The sequence below is a fragment of the Pezoporus flaviventris genome, unplaced genomic scaffold, assembly GCF_033815535.1.
Source record: "Pezoporus flaviventris isolate CSIRO_AGI_PZ_B2104156 unplaced genomic scaffold, CSIRO_AGI_Pfla_v1 ptg000036l, whole genome shotgun sequence".
Classification (NCBI taxonomy): Eukaryota; Metazoa; Chordata; class Aves; order Psittaciformes; family Psittacidae; genus Pezoporus; species Pezoporus flaviventris.
Window position 1 is genome coordinate 33603973 of NW_026892584.1, and position 21265 is coordinate 33625237.

Consider the following 21265-nt stretch of genomic DNA (forward strand, 5'->3'; position numbering starts at 1 on the left):
AGAAGTTGGAAAACAGATAAAGACGGCTCAATAGGTAAAGCAAAAGCTACACGTGCAAGCAAAGCAATGAATTCATTCGCCATGCCCCACTGGCGGGCAGGTGTTCAGCCACCTCCAAGACAGCAGGGCTCTATCACACATAACAGTTACTTGGGAAGACAAATGCAATCACTCTGAACATCCTTTGCTTCTTTCTTCTTCTCCCAGATTTTATTGCTGAGCATGAAATCCTGTGGCATGGAATATCCCTTTGGTCAGTTGGAGTCAGCTGTCCCAGCTGTGTCCCCTCCAAACTTCTTGTGTACTCCAAGCCCTCTTGCTGGTGTGGTGCTGTGAGAAGCCTTGACTCTGTGTAAAGCCTACTCGGCAGTAATTGAAGTGCCTCTGCATTGTCAACGCTGTTTTCAGCACAAATCTAAAACGTAGCCCCACACTAGCTACTGTAAAGAAAGTTAACTCTGTCCCACCTAAAATCACCACAAAGGGAATTTCTGCAAAAGAATATTACTCTTCCTACTTTTGACAAACGCAGAATATTAATCCCTTATTTAATCTTGTGCTTCAAGCCAGACCAGGATCATGCTTTCTGTTGCCTTTTATATACCCTTCTGACTGGAGACATCCTATGAAAGAGTAATTGTTCCTCCTCTAAAGCAGCAGTTGCCTAATCTTCCCAGTGCCTCCCTTTCTCTGCAGAAGTAAATGCCTTCTCACCCCACCCACACACCCCAAGAGAGCAGCCTTCTCCCCCACTCCCTGCCTCTGCTACAGTAGCAGCAACATTCATTTGTCTTCAGTTACAGAGTCAAGGATGCTATTGTCACAGCTGCAGGTAATGCTCCACATCTGCACATCATCACTCGTCTCTTCCTTTTAACGCTTTTACCTCTCTGCGTTTAAGCTTAACAGTGCGTCCTCTTATGCAGTTGAAGTTTTGGGCTACAATTCAATCTATTTTGGCTGTTTGGTTTTGGAAACTTTATTCCTGTTGAGTTTCTTAAAAGCGATCCATATAGAAATCATACAGTCTTATTAAAACAGCCTTGCCTAGAATAACAATAAACCCCAAACATCTAAGGAAATCTGCCTATCTTATTAATAATCTTAGTATCCTGTGTTCACAGAATGCTCATTGCTAATATTTAGCTAAGTACTGGAGGCTTACCTCTCATCTTTCCTGGTTATTTACTTGTCTTGCATCTACCTATTATTATTTACTCATGCAGTAAATACACCAGCAGTCAAGTTACTTACAATATTCGTAAGCTGTTTCAAAGAAGCCACAAATGTATTCTGATTTATTAAAAAAAAGATTTAATGAATTAATTCTAAATGTTATTACATGATATGTGGTACTGAGGTTATTTCAGCAGAAGTTTCAATCTATAACTGAAAACATATGCTTATGTTTTAGTTACAGGACAAGTGTTCAGTGCAGGTAAGAGATTACATCTCACTGCAGTAATCCTGAAGAGCCCTTCCTATATATTGGCATTTCTTGATGCTGAGCAATATACAGACCCAGAGCAAAAAACTGCCCCCAAAATTTCTCATTAATAGGCTACAATGAAAGCCCTTTGAGCACAACTGAAAACTGGGCAAACTTTGACTTCTTCACTGAAGCTGCTAATTACTATAATGGTAAACCACAACATGGTCAGAAATTAGTTGTCCATCAAAAATAAATGTCTATCAGGAGCAAAAAGGGCCATCTGTAAGCATGGTGTCCTCTCTATTCCTGTTTAAGATATTTGAGGTATGTGACTTCTGCAGAGCTTATGAACCCAAGGCCATTGAAGGTAGAGGCATTTCTGTTAATATTCTTAGCTATTTTTACTATACGTAGATTATATTCAAACAGTGCCCACTTAATACACTGGTTTGCGTATTTTCTTTTGTATACTTAGTAACCATGGAAAAGTCACATGCAAATCATTCTATTCTTTGAACTGTAAGATATTCTTTTTGGACTGTCTTTTATTCTGTTACGTTTATGCAGTCTTGAAATAACTCTTCAATGGAGAACAGTTTGCTTTATGTGCTCAACCATGGAATTAATGCACTTATGTTATATATATGTATGCACACACTTTTTTTTTGTTTTGCCTTGGGTTTGAAACCAAGTACTGATCACAAGAGTTTCCTTCTTCAAAGGGAGTGGAAAATATTCTGTAATAATGGGTCTGCTCAGAATGTTTGGGCTTAAAACTTTCCAGTAAACAGGAAAAAAAAAACAACAACCAAACCACCAAATGAAAAACTCCAAACATGTTTATTGTTTGATCAGGAGGACACAGATTTGCTGGTTTTTATAGAGAGTTTCATATTCTTTTATATGATTTCTGGTAAACTGTATTTTTGATGTCAAGCAGGGAAGTCTCACTTCTTTCCAGTCTTGTATTTTCATGCTCCAGTGAACTTGCATTATTTCTGACAATTTTCCCATGGACATGATGATTGCATATCTCATATATCTGCAGTTTGAAGTACTTAACAGATTCAAAATTAGCCTTGTATACCAAATTTCCATATCAAAGTTGGTTAATTTACAAAGACAAGTATTATGACAATAGAGATTTCTATAATGCAAATCTATCAGTAGAGAATGCTAATGATGGTCATTAGCTACCATCATCTTTTCACATATTTTAGTAGTAGTAACTATTTGTTTTTAATGGCAGTTTTCTTCTGCTAGATCAGTCTGTCTGGAAATCACACCAAGTTCTAGTAACTGATGCCTGTTCATCTTCCTTTTAGCTGCTTAAAATCCTCTCTTTCTGTAGTGAGAAACACCTTCAGCCTATGTTCAGATTGTAATGTGCTTCTGTCTTTGCATACTAAAAATACGCCAATAGGTATGATATAGCAATATACCATACAATATACCCTGCTCTGGATGATTTTTTTGTTTGTTTTTATAGATTTTTCTTGTTCTGTCCAGAAATTCTGATCCTAAATACTCGCAGTCCCAAAAACCTGTCTTCGTACTGATTAAAAGAGAAGCTACATAAATATTAAACTGTGTTTGAACCGGTCACTACTTTTTTTCCCTCACAATCCAAATCCCACACATTGACTAATCAATTTGAAACAAAACCCATAGCTTTTCACAGTTCAGTTTTAGCAAATGTGAATGCTCTATTTTAATTGTACATTTAGACTTAGAGCCCATAATGCAAGCTCCTGAGTACTTTTAATTTGTCTTGTATTTTTTCACTGCATATACTGTGTAGTCTGACCCTTCTCTGGGAGAAGACACTGCTGGTAACTGCTAATTAATTGTATTTGGAACACTCTTCTAAGATGCTTGTCTCAAAAAGATATATATTTATGGAATTAGGATGAAAGGAATGTCTGTGTTTGTAGATTGCATTCCAATATAATGATAGTTTAGTTGTATTTAAATATATTAGCTTTGGAACTGGCATCTTGATAAAGCAATCCATGCAAAGTTCTTGGTTTTTGTCTGGATAGACAGTTCCCCAAGTAAACTAGTTTAGGAGATAACTAGTGGAAACCATATGATATGCTGCAAACTGCAGTTATACGAGATAAAGTCCACTTGAGTATCAGTTTTTACATTAACCTCTACAAGCAAAGAAATCACCCTTAGCTCCAAAGTTCCTTAACCACAGGTCATGGAATACAGGAAGAATATCCCAGCTAAGCTTTTGTCAATGTCTGCTCTGAATTTAGGTGTGAAATTAGGTATGCATCTTCCTTAGGTATGCATTATTGACCACTATCAAAGTCAAGATACTGGGCTTGATGTAGCTGTAATCCTATTTTCTGGAGAATACTGTTGTAATAATATTTTGAATTATTTTTACTTTATTCGTGTATTAACCCATACCATAAAACTCTTAAGGCACTATGATGAAATGGAAAGTAAAAATCCATTTCAGAGAAGGAAGAAAATTCAGCCAGATTGAAACCTAATGCTCTAACAAGCAAAGAGTCTTTTCCTGTTTTAAAACAAAATAAAACAAAACTTAGCACACTATCTATACTTAGGATATGTAATAAGTGAAAAAAATCCAAGAACAAAAATGGTTATTCAAAACTTAGTATCTTAAAGCCCCCTTCTAGATAGGTTGAATACAGAATGTTAAGGTACATTATTGCAGTTATCTGTGTGGCATGTATATAGAAAACAGAGAAAAAAAGAAGAATCAGTAGTTGCTAAACAGACAAAAAAAAAAAGAAAATAGAGCTAAACCTTATTTCCAAACTGTATGGTTCATCGATACTAATTGTAACTTACTTTTATATCAAGGCTGTTCTCTTGTTCCATACATGTGCTTGAAAAAACATGTATATTGCTTATGTGCATTGCTTATATATTTTTCTGTGTTTAACTTTTCTGTCACATCTTTCTTTACTGTGTACTATATAATTTATCTTTATACAGTGTATGGCTTGTCTGCAAACACTTATGCAGATGAAGTACAATACAACAAATGTTTAAGCACTTTATCTGTCCTTGAACTCAAGAGGACTACTAATCTACTTATCCCTGTTACTCATGTTCATAGAAGTAGTAGAGGTTTGAGTCCTTAAGCTGTAAGCTTTGAGGCAGAGTTTTGTGCATATTATCTCAACCATATTTGGGGACAAAACCCTAAATAAATAAACAAGCACAATAGCTTAAATTTTGTTCTATTGCTTCTATATGAAATACGGGCTCAAATCTATATTAAAATGGAATTTTGGAAGTACAGCACAGACACACCAATCTCTGTAGCTTATTTATATTTAAAAAATATAAAATGTGATATAAAATGTGCAAGACACTTTTAGCCCTTACCTTCTTATTGTTTGGTAACAAAAATCAAAATGGTGATATTAACATCTCTTTCAAGGCAGCTAACTGATGCTGCAGCATTATGAGTCATCTCTTTAACACTGAGCTGGTTTTTTAAAAAATATATTTTAATACTGATAGAAGGTACGAGGGTGATAGGCCTACAGGTGCTACTCTATTTACCCACTGAACATAGAGAAAAGGAACAAAAGATCAGGATTAATTCTAGGAGCCAGAAAGGTGAACTGTGTATCTTTTTCAACATTTCGAGTTTGCTGAAACTGCACACAAAGGTAGCACTTTGAAATAGACTGTCTGCTATAACTGGGTTGAACACAGTAGTGTATTGTGTAAGCCACTGAACAGCCAACAGTATGACAGCATTTAGTCATCTGATACCTGATCTAGACTGTAAACAGAAACTTGTATGAGAAGTTCTTCACGTGACCTGTGTTAAGACTCAAGCCTAGCAGAGCTCCTAAACTTCTCCCTTGCACTTGCTGCACAGCCATGGTGCTGCTGTCACCAGTGGTGACACACTGAAGATACCATGACAGACTGACGGTATCAGAACCATCCACATGCTGTGGTTCTGGGCAACCTTATCTAGTTGAAGATGCCCTGCTCATTGCAGGAGTAGATGACCTTTGAAGGTTTCTTCCAACCCAAACTATTCTGTGAATCTACGATCTACACTTAAACTTGGAAGTTGCAGTGAGGTATTCTTGCAGAGCCTGCCACTGATTCACCTGCTTATCCAAATAACACTGCTTAAGCCAGTTCCATCAGGGAAATGATAAGTCAGTCCTTTTGAGCTGTTCACAGTACTTCTTGGTTTAAGACCTGAAGGAAGCAGAGGAACCATGAAAGTCAGCATCTCCATCACAGATATTTGTGGAGGCAAAGATGTTTGTTCCTAGTAGTGTTTGGAGAGGTGCAGTTTACTGGAGGTTCCCCAGACACATCCTACTCAGGCACGCACATTTCAAGGACACTATCTTTGTGTAAATGCATGGGCTGCATTTGCTTGCAGTTGCAGAACCGCTTGGTCAGGAGCAGTGGATGTAGTGATTTGGCACCTGCTTGCAGATGTGAATGCAAAGGAAATGGCATATTCTGGTGGAGCCTGAATGACCTGACAACAGGAGCATGGAACATTTTTTTCAGGAGCATGACACTATATTTGTGGTGTGTAGGGAGCAGAGCATCACTCAACTGCTTACCTCCAGATGGAATTCCTTGGGAGAATGGGCACCCTGTCAGCCCTATGACTATGCATGATGTGACTGGGTATAACCTAGGCGGTGACATACTTTCTTATCAAAATAAGCACCTGTTGCTGCTGCCTTGCAGTCAAAGCAGTGCAAGCCACTGGACTTCTGTCCTGTGGACTTCCACTTTCATAGTGCATGAATAAGACTGGGAAGAAAAAAAATATCTAACTTTAGGAGTTTTTACCCAGCCAGTACTCATCATCTCAGCTCCAATGCGCAGTACTCTGCTAACTGGCCAGTGCTGCTTCAGGGGGCAGGGGAGAGGCTGGCACTGGTGGCTTGTAGGCAAAGCCCTCCCTGCATCCTTTGTCTGTCTCACTGCCAGAAGAGGCCAAGATGGAGAACTGGTGGCTGGACCCAGCCCAAAGGATTGTGGAGCAATTCTAAAAATCTTCTGTAGCTCAGTGTAGATTGGAAAACTAAAAATACCACCCTCATGGGTTGTTTTCAGTTTGCTGAAGTTGAATAAGCACTTGTTATCTTATACGAAAACAACCTCTGGTGGATCATTTGCTGTCTCTCTTACTGCAGCTGGCCAATATTCTTGTCATCAGAGTGAAAGGCATGAAAGTGGCATTTTTAAATCTTGATAAAGGTCCTCATCACCTATTATGTGTATACCTTACCTTGCCAAAGGTGCATGTAAATGAGGTGGCTGTTCTAATGCTTGTTGATCATGTATTTTTGTAAGATGATGGAGCAGGGTATGCAGGTATTACAAGGGGTTGGAAGGGTGCATGAAGTTCTGAGGCCTCATTCTTTGCAGGACGAAAAAGCCTTAAGAACTGAGATATTGCATAAATTGTGCCCATGAAAGGGCAGGGCCCTGGTGTGAACTGTTCTCTAGTCTTTACCCACATTTCTCCATCTGAGTAGAAGTGTATTTTGTCCCAGAGCAGATGCTGAGTGTAAAATACTACAAATGCAGTGGTGGAAGTTCAGGGAGGCTGTGCAAGGCACGTCACACTAACATGCAGCCCTGTCTGAAACGTCTGCTTTAGAACTGGTAGTTGCTTTCTGTTATTTGTTCTTAATATACTGGGAGAAACTAAACGTTGTCTTTTTTGCATGTAAACAAGATTGCATCAAAGATACATTGATTCTATCATCAGTATCTCATCCTGACACAATCTGCAGGATCTTGAGCATAGGCTAGCTGCTTTACACAGCAGAGAAAAAACTAATAGAAACTAATTTAAATTTCTATTTGCAGCACTCATCTAAAGGTGCACAAACTTCAAAGGCAAATACACTGTATTTCAAATGTAAAGTCAAATCTTAATTTGCTGGTTGAGCTGCTGTCTGAAAACACACAAAGCACTTCCTTTTTGGAATGATACACAAAGCACTTCTGTGCTTTGAAATGATTCATAGCAGATGGGGAGAGAAAGAATCATTAATTGATTCTTCAAATAAAACATCACAAGTATAACAGAAAGACCTGGTTGGAAAATCAAAGTTTATGCTTTTCACAGAAGTTTCTTGGCAGAATTTCAAATCAGTTTGATGATTAAACAGCAGGACATTTTACACCATGTTTACGTTAACAAACCTCTCTAACCATATTCACACTAGGGCAAGGCATAGTACACAAAGGGTTTGTTAGATTATAATTAGTTTAGATTAGTTTCCATTATCTATCAGTAAAGGCAGCCTGTGGGCTGGCTCATGTTTCAAGTTACCCTGCTGTTCCTGTTAGAGCAGCAGTAGCTTTGGGTAAGTGACAGCATCTAAAAAAATATGCTCAGCAGTGTTAGGTAGTGACCCCTGCACTTTTTTGGCCTATGAACCTGTGCATGCCACCACCCATTGTCATTATCAAACTTTAAACTGAACTAGGACAAAAGTGATATAAACAATGTAAGACTGTGTTTTGTAAGAGTCTTTTGGCTCCTTACAAGCAAGTCTCTATGATTCCACTTCGAAAAGTCATGGCATTAAACCAGATTCTTATTAGTTTATCAGTACCACTGGAGAAACAGACCTGCAATCTGTGACATCAGAAACTGGTATTAGCTACTTTGCAGTCTTCAAACCAACTTGTTACTCTTATCATGAGTATTTTTTACAGGCTGTTTATTCTCAGATGATTTTTTTTTAATACCAGAGAAATATGTAGGTTTAGTTTTAGTTCATGATTTTTTCTTGACATGTAAAGGTAAAGCAGTCACCCTGAAATTTCTGAAGGGTGTTTTAATCCTTTTGTGTTGTTATATAATTTTTGATTCACTTTTATCTGGTGTGGTTTAGCACAGCATTATGGACACACCCACTGCATCTCAAAGTATAATCTTTCTGACACTTAAATGACATTTTTCCATTTCTTGGATAATGAATAATTTACAACGTGGGCCTGTAAAGAATCTATGTTCATTTTTAAATATCTATGAAATTTACAGGTTCACTTTTCCATTTTGAAAACTCTAGGGTAACACAAAGCATTTCACTTATTGCACTTCCTTCTTTTTCTCTAAAGAGACTATGCTCTGCAGATTGTAAAAATGCTTTATAAACTATAGCTCAATTGACAATTTAATGTAAAGATGCATAACTTTCAAGGCTAATTGGTGGTTGCACTGTAAAAATTTGAGGAAATTATTAGAAAAACTATGCTTAATCCAAGCCTATCTGTAATATTAAGAGGAGATATATCTCTCTATCTACATATACAGATATTGAGGTTCAGAGGAGTCTGCATCTTACAAGGTAGGAAACTGCATTTATTGTATTTTATGATTTCTAAAGTTAGATTATTTTGTCTCAGACAGAGAACAGGAAAAGCTCATTTAAGACTGAAATCTGAGACAGTTCAAGGTACAATTGAGAGATACGAGAAGTATATAAATGAAAAAGAGCTAGTGGGAGAAGAGAAGGCATCCAAACTCCCACATTGCCAGAGTATGCAGTCAGACAAACCAAGGAAGCAAGCCCAACAAAGGCATGTCCAGCTTGGAGTTATGGAGGCCTGAGCTCAGGGAGGGAAAAGACAGAGACAGAGGCATACTGTAGACAAAGAGGAAGGAAACAAGGAGTAGCTTGGGACATACAAAGAATAGAGTTGTGCAAAGAGGTTACTATGTCCAGCATCAAGTTGTCTAAAAGATAAGGCAACCTCTTTGTAAAATCTTGTCTGCACCTGCATTTTCCTTGCTTCATGTTGGATTGCATTTGGTAAAGGTGCCTGGTATTGGTCACTTTTTCCAAGCATTACTGTTGAATATTCAATTCTTACCTCACAGTAGCTAACTTTGTTACCAGACAAGGCTTAAAGATAGAAATTCCTGAATCTCTAAGTGATATGACAGGCAAGGGAACGCCTCTTGAGAGCAGCAGGATTTTTAACATGATAAAGTAACATTCCTCTCAACATGCCTTTTTCCTACCATGAGTTGTGAGAAACAGCATATTTGTTACAATCCATTACAAAGATGAGGCTTAGAACCAGTTCCATTGCAATCACCTCAGCAAAGATCAGCACCTCATTGCACACAGTCACCCATATTCAACTAGTGTGCCAAGAACAGCATGTAGAAATGGTTAATAACTTACAGCTTCACATAGTGACCACTGATCACAATTTTGGAATAAAAAAATATTCACCCTACAAATCTGGCCTTCCTAAAAATTGCTTTTGTCTAGGTAATGCGGTATTTTGCAGATCAGCTGTGCCAAATTTATCAGGTATTGTGTATTGGCTTAGCTCTACTGGAGTAATGCTGCACATACATACTAAATGAAGATGTCACCTAAGAATTTTACATCAGTTATTAAATCCAGGCCCAAGATCTGTTTAGAACTTTGCCAAAGCTGATACATACCTATACTTCCTGACCGCCACTTTGATAGAAAGAAAAGTTTTTTTCTGAATGTATATATATCTTTCTACTATTATGCCATTTCAATACAATATTGTTTCTAACAAACTGGTTCATCGTTCTGAAGTTCTGATGTGACACATGCCATACCACCAACACCATCTGATCACCCAGCTCCTTACTCTGTTTTTACAGATATCGTCCTTCTCTTTCCAGCTTTGAAGTTTCATTACCCTTGTTAAGATCCGGAAGTGCACCTCAGGATGTGGTAGTGCCCACTAACCAATAGTGGGTAAGTGCCATCTTGATGTGTCGGATGGCAAGGGATTTTAATATTTATTAAGTTCAGTGTGTAAAACTCAAGTTACATGTAAAATACATTGAATCTTCATGTAAACCTCTAAAAAGAAAAGCGTTTATTGTGATTCTAATGTGAAACCAAATATTTAAGAAAAGGTTCTTTGAGAGTGATCATGACACTTCAATGCTGTGAAGCTTTACAATATTGGTTGTTGGTATTGTAAGCCAGGGAGTCTGATGTGAGCAGCATGACTTAGAACATGGGTTCTTTCAGATAGTAAATTACCTGATTTTCAAAACTGGTTACCCAGGACTGTGTCAGTCTCCTTTAGAGTTTCATTCCATTAAAGACAACCCAGACTAGAAAGCCAAATCTTAAGGGACACTACATAGGATGGCCTCAGGCATGACAGCTGTCTCATAAGCTCTGTCAGCATTTTCTCCTTATGTCACTTATCCTGCACCCTGTCTTTATCTGCATCATGATTCAACATACCCCCATGAGATAACGTTATCTGAAACTATCTTGGAACAAAATTAAAGGGATTGAAAAAGCTCTGCCAGGCAGTAGATCCTCATAACTGATGAACAGCTGTACCAGACTGTTTAGTTAGAGTGCTGCTTGAGGGCCCCATGAAGCCAGTGTGAACATTTCATTGTGCATCCTGATAGGACAAAGTGAAAAAGATACTGTAAGACTTTAGTTATCTTGGTACTTCTCTCTCGTTATGGAATGATGACTCCAACAATTTTCCAGGAGTTCCTAGAGATGACTGGGGAATCCAAACTGACACTCCTCAGCTTATGGAAATAACATACTGCATAGAAACTAGCCATTCCTGAGGAAGTCAGATAGGAAGAGCTGTAGTTTTACTATTGTCGTGGTTTAAGTGCAGTCAGTAACCCACACAGCCTGCTCGCTCACTCCCCCCTTTTCTCCACACCCCCCCCCCCGCCCCCCACCACTCACGGAGGGACAGGGAGAATCAAAAGAATGTAACTCCCACGGGTTGAGATAAGAGCAGTTCAGTAACCAAGGTATAACACAGATCACTGCTGCTACCACCAATAATAATAAGGGGAATAACAAGGGAAGAGAATATAGCCTCATATATTTTGGGAATAAAACGCTTATTTTTACTGTTGAGTCTCATGCCACTTGTTTCATCCATAAGCTTATGTATGTTGAAGTCTTAAAGAAAGGGGTTATTCTTCTCTATCACAGGAGCTAGAGTAAAATCATCTCTTCCACTCCATCTGGGAACCTGCTCACCAGAGACTGAATCTGCAGCTTTCATGGGATGATCAGCTTTGACCTTTGTTCTCATCTTCAATTCACACACTCGTTCCTGCAGAGCTGAGGTAGGTTCTCCATCCCACTTTCTCATGTCTTCTCTGTGATCCCACAGGTAAAACCATAGGGTGGCCCATGGCGTATACCTTCTGTATCTTCTCTCTCGAACAGTAGGGTGCCTTTTGTTAATAGCTGAGACGTGTGTTGGTACACGTGAGGAGCTGGATAGATCAGATAGATCGTCTCTCAATTGTTTGAGGTCCTGGGACAGTTTTTGCACAGCTGAGGTGATGAAAGGGGTGAGATTGTCTTCAAACTCTCGGAGTTTATGAACCATTTCATCCACTGTTAGTGGTACTATGTCATTCCAAGTTCCTGTTGCCAATGAATGGGCATAGGATGACGGTGCATTCCGTGTAAGTTTTCGCCACATGGGTTGTGTACATTCAACTTCGTCTGGGTCTATGGGTATATCCCCGTTATTCAGCTTGATGTGATAGATCATCTCTACGATGGCTGATTCCCTCAGAGACTGGATGCCTTTGTCTAAAGTAGTCCACTTGGCCAAACAACTCGTAACATCGTCCTTGTACGGAAACCTTTCTTTCACAGCTGCCAAGAGCCACTTCCAAAGGCTGAGGGACTTTTTCTCTCTTGCAATTGCTTTGTCAAATCCCCCTTCTCTAGCAAGTGATCCCAGCTGCTTGGCTTCGGTACCTTCTAGTTCGTGACCATCGGCCCCATTGTCCCAGCATCAGAGAAACCAGGTGGTGATGTGCTCCCCTGGTTGACGGCTAAAATCTTTTTGCATATTCTGTAGCTTGGTTGAGGTCCCCATTTTCAAGAAGGGGAAAATGGATGACCCAGGAAATTAGACCAGTCTTACTTCTGTGCCTGGCAAAATCTTGGAGCAAATTCTCCTGGAAGGCATGCTAAGGCACATGAAAAACAGCAAGGTGCTTGGTGACAGCCAGCATGGCTTCACTAAGGGGAAATCCTGCCTGACCAATTTGGTGGCCTTCTATGATGGGGCTACAGAACTGATGGACAGGGGTAGAGCAGTTGATGTCATCTACCTGGACTTGTGTAAAGCGTTCAACACTGTCCCACACAACATCCTTGTCTCTAAATTGGAGAGACATCAATTTGATGGATGGACCACTCGGTGGATAAAGAACTGGCTGGATGGCCACACACAAAGAGTTGTGGTCAATGGCTCAATGTCCAGCTGGAGACCAGTAACGAGTGGTGTCCCTCAGGGATTGGTGTTGGGACCGGTCTTGTTCAAAATCTTCGTCACTGACATGGACAGTGGGATTGAGTGCGCCCTCAGCAAGTTTGCCAATGACACCAAGCTGTGTGGTTTGGTTGATACGCTGGAGGGAAGGAATGCCATCCAGAGGGACCTTGACATGCTTGTGAGGTGGGCTGATGCCAACCTTATGAAGTTTAACCATGCCAAGTGCAAGGTCCTACACCTGGGTTGGAGCAATCCCAGGCACAGCTACAGGTTGGGCAGAGAAGAGATTCAGAGCAGCCCTGTGGAGGACTTGGGGGTGTTGGTTGATGAGAAAATGAACATGAGGTAGGAGTGTTCGCTTGCAGCCCAGAAAGCCAACTGTATCCTGGGCTGCATCAAAAGGAGCGTGACCAGCAGGTCGAAGGAGGTGATCCTGCCCCTCTACTCTGCTCTTGTGAGACCTCACCTGGAGTACTGTGTGCAGTTCTGGTGTCCTCAACATGGAAAGGACATGGAACTGTTGGAACAAATCCAGAGGAGGGCCACGAGGATGATCAGGGGACTGGAGCACCTCCCATGTGAAGACAGGCTGAGGAAGTTGGGGCTGTTCAGCCTGGAGGAGAGAAGGCTGTGTGGAGACCTCATAGCAGCCTTCCAGTATCTGAAGGGGGCCTATAGGAATGCTGGGGTGGGACTCTTCATTAGGGACTGTAGTGTTAGGACAAGGGGTAATGGGTTAAAACTTAAACAGGGGAAGTTTAGATTGGATATAAGGAGGAAGTTTTTTACTGTACGGGTGATGAGGCACTGGAATAGGTTGCCCAGGGAGGTTGTGAATGCTCCATCCCTCGTGAGTTCCAAGGCCAGAGCCTTGGGTGGCGTGGTTTGGACACAGCCTTGGGTGGCATGATTTAGTGGGGTGTGTCCTGGCCTATGGCAGGGGGGTTGGAACTAGATGATCTAAAGGTCCTTTCCAACCCTAACTATTCTATGATTCTATGATTCTTCTTCACCATGTGATGATGACTCCTGATCAGATACTGTCCCGGGTGGTGAGTACATTGTTTCTTCATCTTGCTTCATCTTTCTTGCCTCTTTTTTGCTTTTCCTCTTGTGTACAAGGGCAACCAATATTGGTATGAACTGTCCTCTGGTTTAGCTGCAGTGATTATCACTGTGGTTTGAGTAGTGATTGTACTTGTCGCCGGGGGTGGTGTAGCTGCTGCACTTGGAGGTGGAGTAGCTGTGCTGTCTACTGCAGTCCTAGTTTGAGTAGCTGCTGTACTTGTCGCTGGAGTAGCTGCGCTGTCTGTTGCTGCCAAAGTTTGGGTAGCTACTGTACTTGTTGCTGGGGATGGTGTAGCTGCTGTTGCTGGGGATGGTGTAGCTGCTGTGCTTGGAGCTGGAGTAGCTGCATTGTCTGTTGCTCTGCCCTCAGATCCAGGGATATTTTTTTCCTTTTGAAGGTGCTGGGTAGTATTGGACAAGGCTCTGTAAGCATAGGCCAAGCCCCAGCACGTGGCCATGATTTGTCCCTCTCTGGTATGACCATGACAACACACCTCATTTAAGTGTTTTACTGATTTGTCTGGATTTTGCACTTGTTCGGTGGTGAAATTCTAAAGCACTGGAGGGGCCCACTGACCTAGATACTTGCCCATACTATCCCATGCACCCTGCCACTCATGGCTGTCCAGACTTGGGGAAAATCTCTTGGTCCTCCTATATAGTTGTCTAACCCCAGACAAGGCCCAAACCAGACTCTGCTCAACTCTTGAGATCAGGTGAAATGGTAAAACACACTCTTTATTGCATGCCAACATGGTGATCCCCATCACAATCAGCAAACAGGTCTCAAGGGTATTTAAAGTCCATTCAAAACCTTCAAAACTCTCAAACGATGCTGTAAATGATGGGGGGGGGGGGGGGGGGGGGCTGGGAGGGTAAGAGAATGTCTCCTTCACAGGTTGACCACTCCAGAAGGAGAAAAAAGATGTGTAAGTGCTAAGCACTTCTGTTATATACCTCCCAAAGTATAAAGGTGGTGACCACACTGGGAACATAAGCCAGATCAGTTTCACGATCAATGATTCTATTGTATTACAAGTCATTATCATAAAGTACAATGAGACAAGAACCTTAGCCCAAGCCCCCCACCTGATAAACACTAACACAGCAAATAATGGCTGTAAGTAAGGTATGTGCTGAAACTGTGAGATCAGGAACAACAACTTTGAGAGCCAATAAATCAGCATTGTGAAGAGTGACTATTAATCCAAAACAATGAGTGCTTATCATAAATACAATTATGATACACTCTGATGGTCAGATCTGTCATTATCTCAACCCTTTGTGGCCCTTGTTGGGTGCCGAAAAGAACTGTTTAAGTTCTGTGCTGGTTTAAGGTTTAAGTGCAATCAGTAACCAACACAGTCCGCTCACTCACTCCCCCCCCCCCCCCCCCTTCCACTCCTGGAGGGACGGGAAGGAGAATGGAAAGAATGTAACTCCCAGGGGTTGAGATAAGAACAGCCCAGTAACTAAGGTATAACACAAATCACTGCTGCTACCACCAATAATAATAATGATAAGGGAAATAAGGAATACAATACCACCCATCAATACCCAGCGCAGTGAAATAGCCCTTCCGGGTAACTCTTAGTTACATCCTGGGCATGACGTGCTGTGGCATGGAATACCTCTTTGGCTAGTTTAGGTCAGGTGTCCTGTTTCTGCTTCCCCCTGTCTTCCCCTCCTCCCTGGCAGAGCGTGAGACTCAGAAAGTCCTTGGTCAGACTAAACATTTGAGCAATAACTAAAAACATCGGTGTTATCAGTGCTGTTCCCAGGCCGAAAGTCAAAAACACAGCCCTGCACCAGCTACTAAGAAGGAGAAAAATGACTGCTACTGAACAACCCAGGACAACTATAAACATCTATCAGTTTTTATCATCTATCTAAATTTAGCACCTAATAAGGAAAAACAGCAGCAGCATCCATCACTGATACTGTATAACAAATAGAGAGGTCTAAAGTTAGAATGTTAATCTTACTGGATTTTCCCTGTAGTTTAGTAAAATCTCCACTGGAACTTCAGTGATATCAAATGGTCATAAGGTGAGTTTTATTTCTCATCTGAAAGAAATAAATCAGTCGGCTTTCATACAGAGTTAATGTTTAAATTACTCACTTCTTAACCAGTCACCAGCAACATATGTTGCTTTGCAGCTAGGGGCTAGGTTCACAAATAGGAGCTACAAGCCCAAGTGTTTTTGTAAGGTACTTACAGCCAACATTTTGGTATTACTGACATTCACAGTCCTGTAGCTTGGTATCTTTAAAGTGTGTGTTTGAAATTGTGTATGATTTTATAATGCAGATTTTTTTGTGTGCCACATACAGAGTGATAATGTAAAAGCAGAAAAGATGGAAAGAGTTAGAGAGTAGTTAAGTTAATGTTCATAAAAAAAAAAATCAGACTGATTTCTTTTGGTTGACAGTGTTGTACAAAGATTTCAGAATTACGAATAAATACAAAACCTACTCTATATTTCAGTGCACCAAACTTAACCTCTCAGAATTCTGCAGGCTTTGGGAAAAAATTTGGATGTCTTTGGATACTTTACGATGAGAGTATAATTTCAGTCAAAACATATCACTGCTCTTACTTGAAATTAAGGAATGAATTGCTCAGAATGAAATGTTTCACTTATATTCTGCTTCACTGTCAGAGTGAAACTGTACTATCACAGAGTGCAAAATCTGTGCGCCTTTAACAGAAAACTTAACTTTTGCTAGAAGGTTGTAACTTCTTATTGTACATTAACTTACTGGCACCTTTTAAAAAAAGCAGCACAGCTTCTATCATATGTATTACTTCTTGTGAACAACATCAAGAATGGCCTCTTCTGAATTAAAGAAAAACTTGGAGGTTGGTAATTTGATTATTTGGAGGAGAAGTTCAGTTTCTTTATTTAGAAGTAACTAAGGTTAAAATCATAAGCAGCCAAGTTATTTTACCTTGAGCTATGTTTTACTTTTTCCTTATAGTGATGTAATAAGCCCTTTTTAGTTATTAGATAGTTGAGGTTGAGGGAAAAACTTTGTGTGAACTTTGACCAGATTGAAGAAAAAAATATCTTTAATCTCCAAAAGACGTAAAAAAAGATTCAGATATTGATTGTAATTAGGGTACTTATCTCTGTTCCTACTCCAAATTATATGACAAGTGACTTGAATGTCTATACATCTGCTTTCCCAGCGGAAGAATAGCCAAGGGAGTATTCATTTCTACATAATTAGTATTTGAAAAGTATAATACATGTGGAACATATTAAAATGACATTTTCTGAGTATAGTTCTCTCTTTAATGCAAGGTTGCATTGTTAATTGTCTAAAAGCATTTTGAACAGGGAAGTAATATTACAGATTATAGCTTGGTAGGTTAATCCATTTGTGCTTTTGCAATTTTAAGTTTACAGTGAACTTTGGAAAAGTGAATACTCTAGGAAATGAATATTTATCAGGGAGGAAATAAATCTGTTTCTTACATTACAGGCCAGCAAAATTTTGCATTTTGTCCCAAATGCTACACTACTCTGGCTAATTTATTGAAAAATTCAGTTTGTATTTAGTAATAAAATGTCAGCAAAATAGCCTTTTGACTATGATCTGCCTTTTGGACTATAATTTAGAATTTCCTAGTGAGAAGACTTTTGGTGGAGCCAAGGAGGAAACTTAAGCTAAGTTCTCTAACAAATCAGAATTTAAAATGTAAATAAATAAATATGCCTTGTGTTTAAATTTATGATTATCTTTTTCCTGTTAAGGCTGAAGAAATGTTTTTGACAGGAGGCTTGAAATCTCTTCTTCCCCATGCACTAAGACGAGTAATTCGATGCAATAGACTCAATATTAGGAATACTTCTGGAATAGCAGAGGGTAGGTAAACCTAACAGCTCTAAGTGCAAAAGTGACTTAATTTTATATTGAAAGTTTTGTGGTTTCATTTTTGTTTGTAAGGGAATGTAGGAATATCAAAAGCACTGAAGTAAAACAGAAGAAAATGTCAAGTTGACTTACTTACATTCTTAAGTCACTTGGGTGTTTCTGAAGTCACATTGTAAGCACCTGACACTGTTCTTATATCATAAAGCTATGTCAGAGAAAATATATCCTCTTACCTGTGTAAAGTACATGGACTTTGTTTTCAGTGCTTGCAGAGCATCATCGCTCAGCTCCCAGTTAGGTCACTGAGAAATTATGACTGCAGAAAATATTTGAGAAATCATTAACCAACTCTAGCTTTTCTTGCTTGTGTTGTTAGCACATTGTTAGGAATATATACTATGTTCCTCACAGAGACCTTGCTTTACTTAGTGCATCAGATAGACTTTGGGGAAGAATTAGAGACCTATAGTTACAGAACTTTTTTTCTGCTTCAGTTGTTGAAGTTTGAAATTCCTAACTCGGCAAGACTGGGAATTAAAAGGGGGAGGGAAAAATAGTTTTATACTCAGACAACTGAATGCATTCTGGAAAATAGGTATCTCTGTTGCCTCTCATAGCTCAACTTGTACAGAAGCAGAGAAGTTTCTGTCAAGTTCGGATTAACTTTACAATATAACTTAACTGAAAACACTGTAGCAATTAGCTGATCAACAAAGCTGTGTGCAGTAGCATTAGTGTAACATAAAAACATTAAGGATGATTTTATAGAATCATTTCATGAGTCTTGAAATTATGGATTTCTTTTCCATCACTACACAAGTTGAAGAATACTATTGGAAAACATGTTACAATGTTTGTAATTTTATATATATATAATATTATGTATATTAATACCTGCATTTTGCCCCAACTGTATTTTTAAGTGCATTTATTGCTGTGATAGTTTTAACATTTGAAAAAAGTATTGTTTACATACAGAACAAATTCAGACTTCTAGCCATGAGCACACAGTTCCATTATGCAAAGACTAAAAAAACCCTAGGGTAATTGGAATTTCTTAGAATCCTTGAAATTGTCTTATGTTGCTGGCTGATATACAAGTAAAATGATTATTTCTTACTGCTCTTATTCACCAAAGAAATTAAAAGCTCTTTCTAAATTTCTCTAAACTGGAACATGAATGTATTGAATTAATGCTTGGGTTGATCAGCATGTCCAGGTCCGCATATTGCTTGTGAATATATTCATAATGACAGATACATAATGCAAGTGTATACCAAAGGAGAAGGGGAAAAAATAAGGGTAGTTAACAGAAAGAGCAATAAAGTTCTCAAAGAGTCATAACAAAGTTTCCCAGGTTTATAGAATACCTGAAAGTTACCTGCAGATTCGGTCTATCACCTGTGACTAGCATTTTAAATTCAGTATTGTTTGAATTGAATGCACTGACTAAACCCAGAATTTTAAGAATTAATATCACCAGCAAAGTAGAAAGTGCGTATGAATTTCACAGGGAATGAAGTTGAGGGGTAACTGAATGTAGTATTTTATTCAGCAGTAAATTTAGTTTTTTGTTTTGTTTTTTTTTAAAGTGTTTCTGTATTTAGCAAGAAACTATTTCTGTATTTAGTAACTTTTGATAGTAATAAAGTGAATTTTTGTGCTGACTGCTCCCAAGAGAGCAGTTTGTGGGCACATTCAGTATGCAAATACAGGCTTACCTCAGCCTTTGCTTTGCATTTTTCCATCAGGAATACAGATTTATCTTTTGATTTTCTGTTAGCTTTGGTCAAGAGTAAGATTTGGCTGGTTTTCTGAAGCCTTTTAAGGCAGATCATTGATTTCAGCTAAATGACTGCCTCTTGGATGGAAGACTACTGCATTATTTAGGGAAAATTAGACCACCTATGCAGCCTTTTACTGTCCTGTCTGATATCTTGTCAAGACAGAATCAATACAGGAGTTAGAGATTGTTAATTGGTGGTTTTATACGCCACACAGTAGTTGTACTCCAAATTTCCTTTCTGTATTCGAACAGCTAATACCTACATGGTATTTGTATTTACTACTGTTCAGAAAGTAAGTTTTTGCTAAGTAAATGTGAGCTTTCTTCAGTGATACTCACTGCAAAGTGTTAATGTCTTTAGAAGAGATCTCATGGTAGTAGTTAGCAACCTTGCAAACCAAAGCTGATTCTAAGTGAAGAAAGTGTAGCAGTTCAGTTCAATTTAGGTTTTTTAATTAGAAATAATGGAAACAATTGAGATTCAGGGAAACAAGCAAGAGTTTATTCCTGAGCTGTAATTATGTCTGTTAAATTTCAGCCCATGATTCCATAGCCAGCAAACTTTAAAGAATGGGCTACATAACATCATAGGCCTCATAGCAGCCTTCCAGTATCTCAAGGGGGCCTACAAGGATGTCAGATAGGAAGGTCTATTCATCAGGGACTGTAGTGATCAGACAAGTGGTAATAGGTTCAAACTTAAACAGGGGAGATTTAAGTTGGATAGAAGGAATAAGTTCTTTACTGTGAGAGTGGTGAGGTACAGGAATAGGCTGCCCAAGGAAGTGGTGAATGCTCCATCCCTGGCAGTGTTCAAGGCCAGGTTAGAGAGGGCCTTGAGCAACCTGGTCTAATGTGATGTGTCCCTGCCCATGGAAGGGGGTTAGAACTGGATGATCTTAAGGTCCTTTCAAACACTAACTATTCTATGACTTTGTGAAGATACCAGGAGTTTACTGTTGGATTGGCTGTTATTGAAAAAAAAAAAAATGCTGAAAGTGTGGTATGCAATAGCCTTTCTTTGGCTCTATGATAACATTTGCAAAGTAAAGCATTTTCCTATAGAATACTAATTTTTCAGGTTATGTAATAAATTGTGTTTATATATAAATTAATAAAAACATTTATTAAAGTAATTACGCTGTCTTCATATTCTAGTATGACTTCACATACAGAGTGAATAGCTATGATTTTAAAAACATTCCATAAAGTTAATGTAATTACAGAATTTTGAATAAAAAAAAAAATCTTTCAGGTATTTTTTATAGGCCATCTAAGGGAATCTATACAAAAAAGTTACTGTTTCACAAACAAAAAGCTGAATTAATAATCAGTCATTCCTACCTTCCACAATTTCAGGCTACAAACAGGCCAATGTTCTGATTTTGCACAAGTCCCTGGCTGATGACTTTGAGAAGTTTTGCCATGCAAATGAGGGACCCCTACCACTACTGTACAGAAGTAAACCAGGTGATTGGAAATGTCCTTCCCTGAGTAGTGATTCTGATATCAGGTAACTACAGACCAACTCTGCTTGTCAAACTTCCGCAGTGAATGCTAGTGGTGGTCAGGAGGGTTTCAGGGAACAGCCAGCTTACAGCGTTCTACATTTTGAACAAGTTTCTTGGCTTTATATATTTGAAGGAAAACTATGCATGAGTATAACAGATTGTTTTGTTCTTGAGAAACAGGTTATGATAACTGAAAGTATTACAGGTATTTCTCTAATGCAAAAGTGAAATTTTGTCTAATTTCTAAACATTTTTCAGTCTGAGCCAGCAGAATTAAATACTAGGGGTTTA

General features: G+C 39.1%; 1 protein-coding gene across 6 annotated transcripts in view; it reads left to right on the forward strand.

The window, feature by feature from the left end:
• Positions 1 to 21265, forward strand: part of DGLUCY (D-glutamate cyclase) — a 189103-nt gene that overhangs the window by 139737 nt on the left and 28101 nt on the right. For 3 of the 6 annotated variants that reach the window (XM_061463816.1, XM_061463813.1, XM_061463814.1), the window contains exons 2-3: positions 17557 to 17668; positions 20823 to 20976. In XM_061463816.1, the coding sequence (XP_061319800.1) occupies positions 17566 to 17668; positions 20823 to 20976 (257 nt within the window). In that variant the 5' untranslated portion in view covers positions 17557 to 17565. Of the gene's footprint in view, positions 1 to 10109; positions 10186 to 16559; positions 16659 to 17556; positions 17669 to 20822; positions 20977 to 21265 lie in introns of those variants that run through there. The other 3 variants (XM_061463815.1, XM_061463811.1, XM_061463812.1) reach the window with 3 other exon arrangements.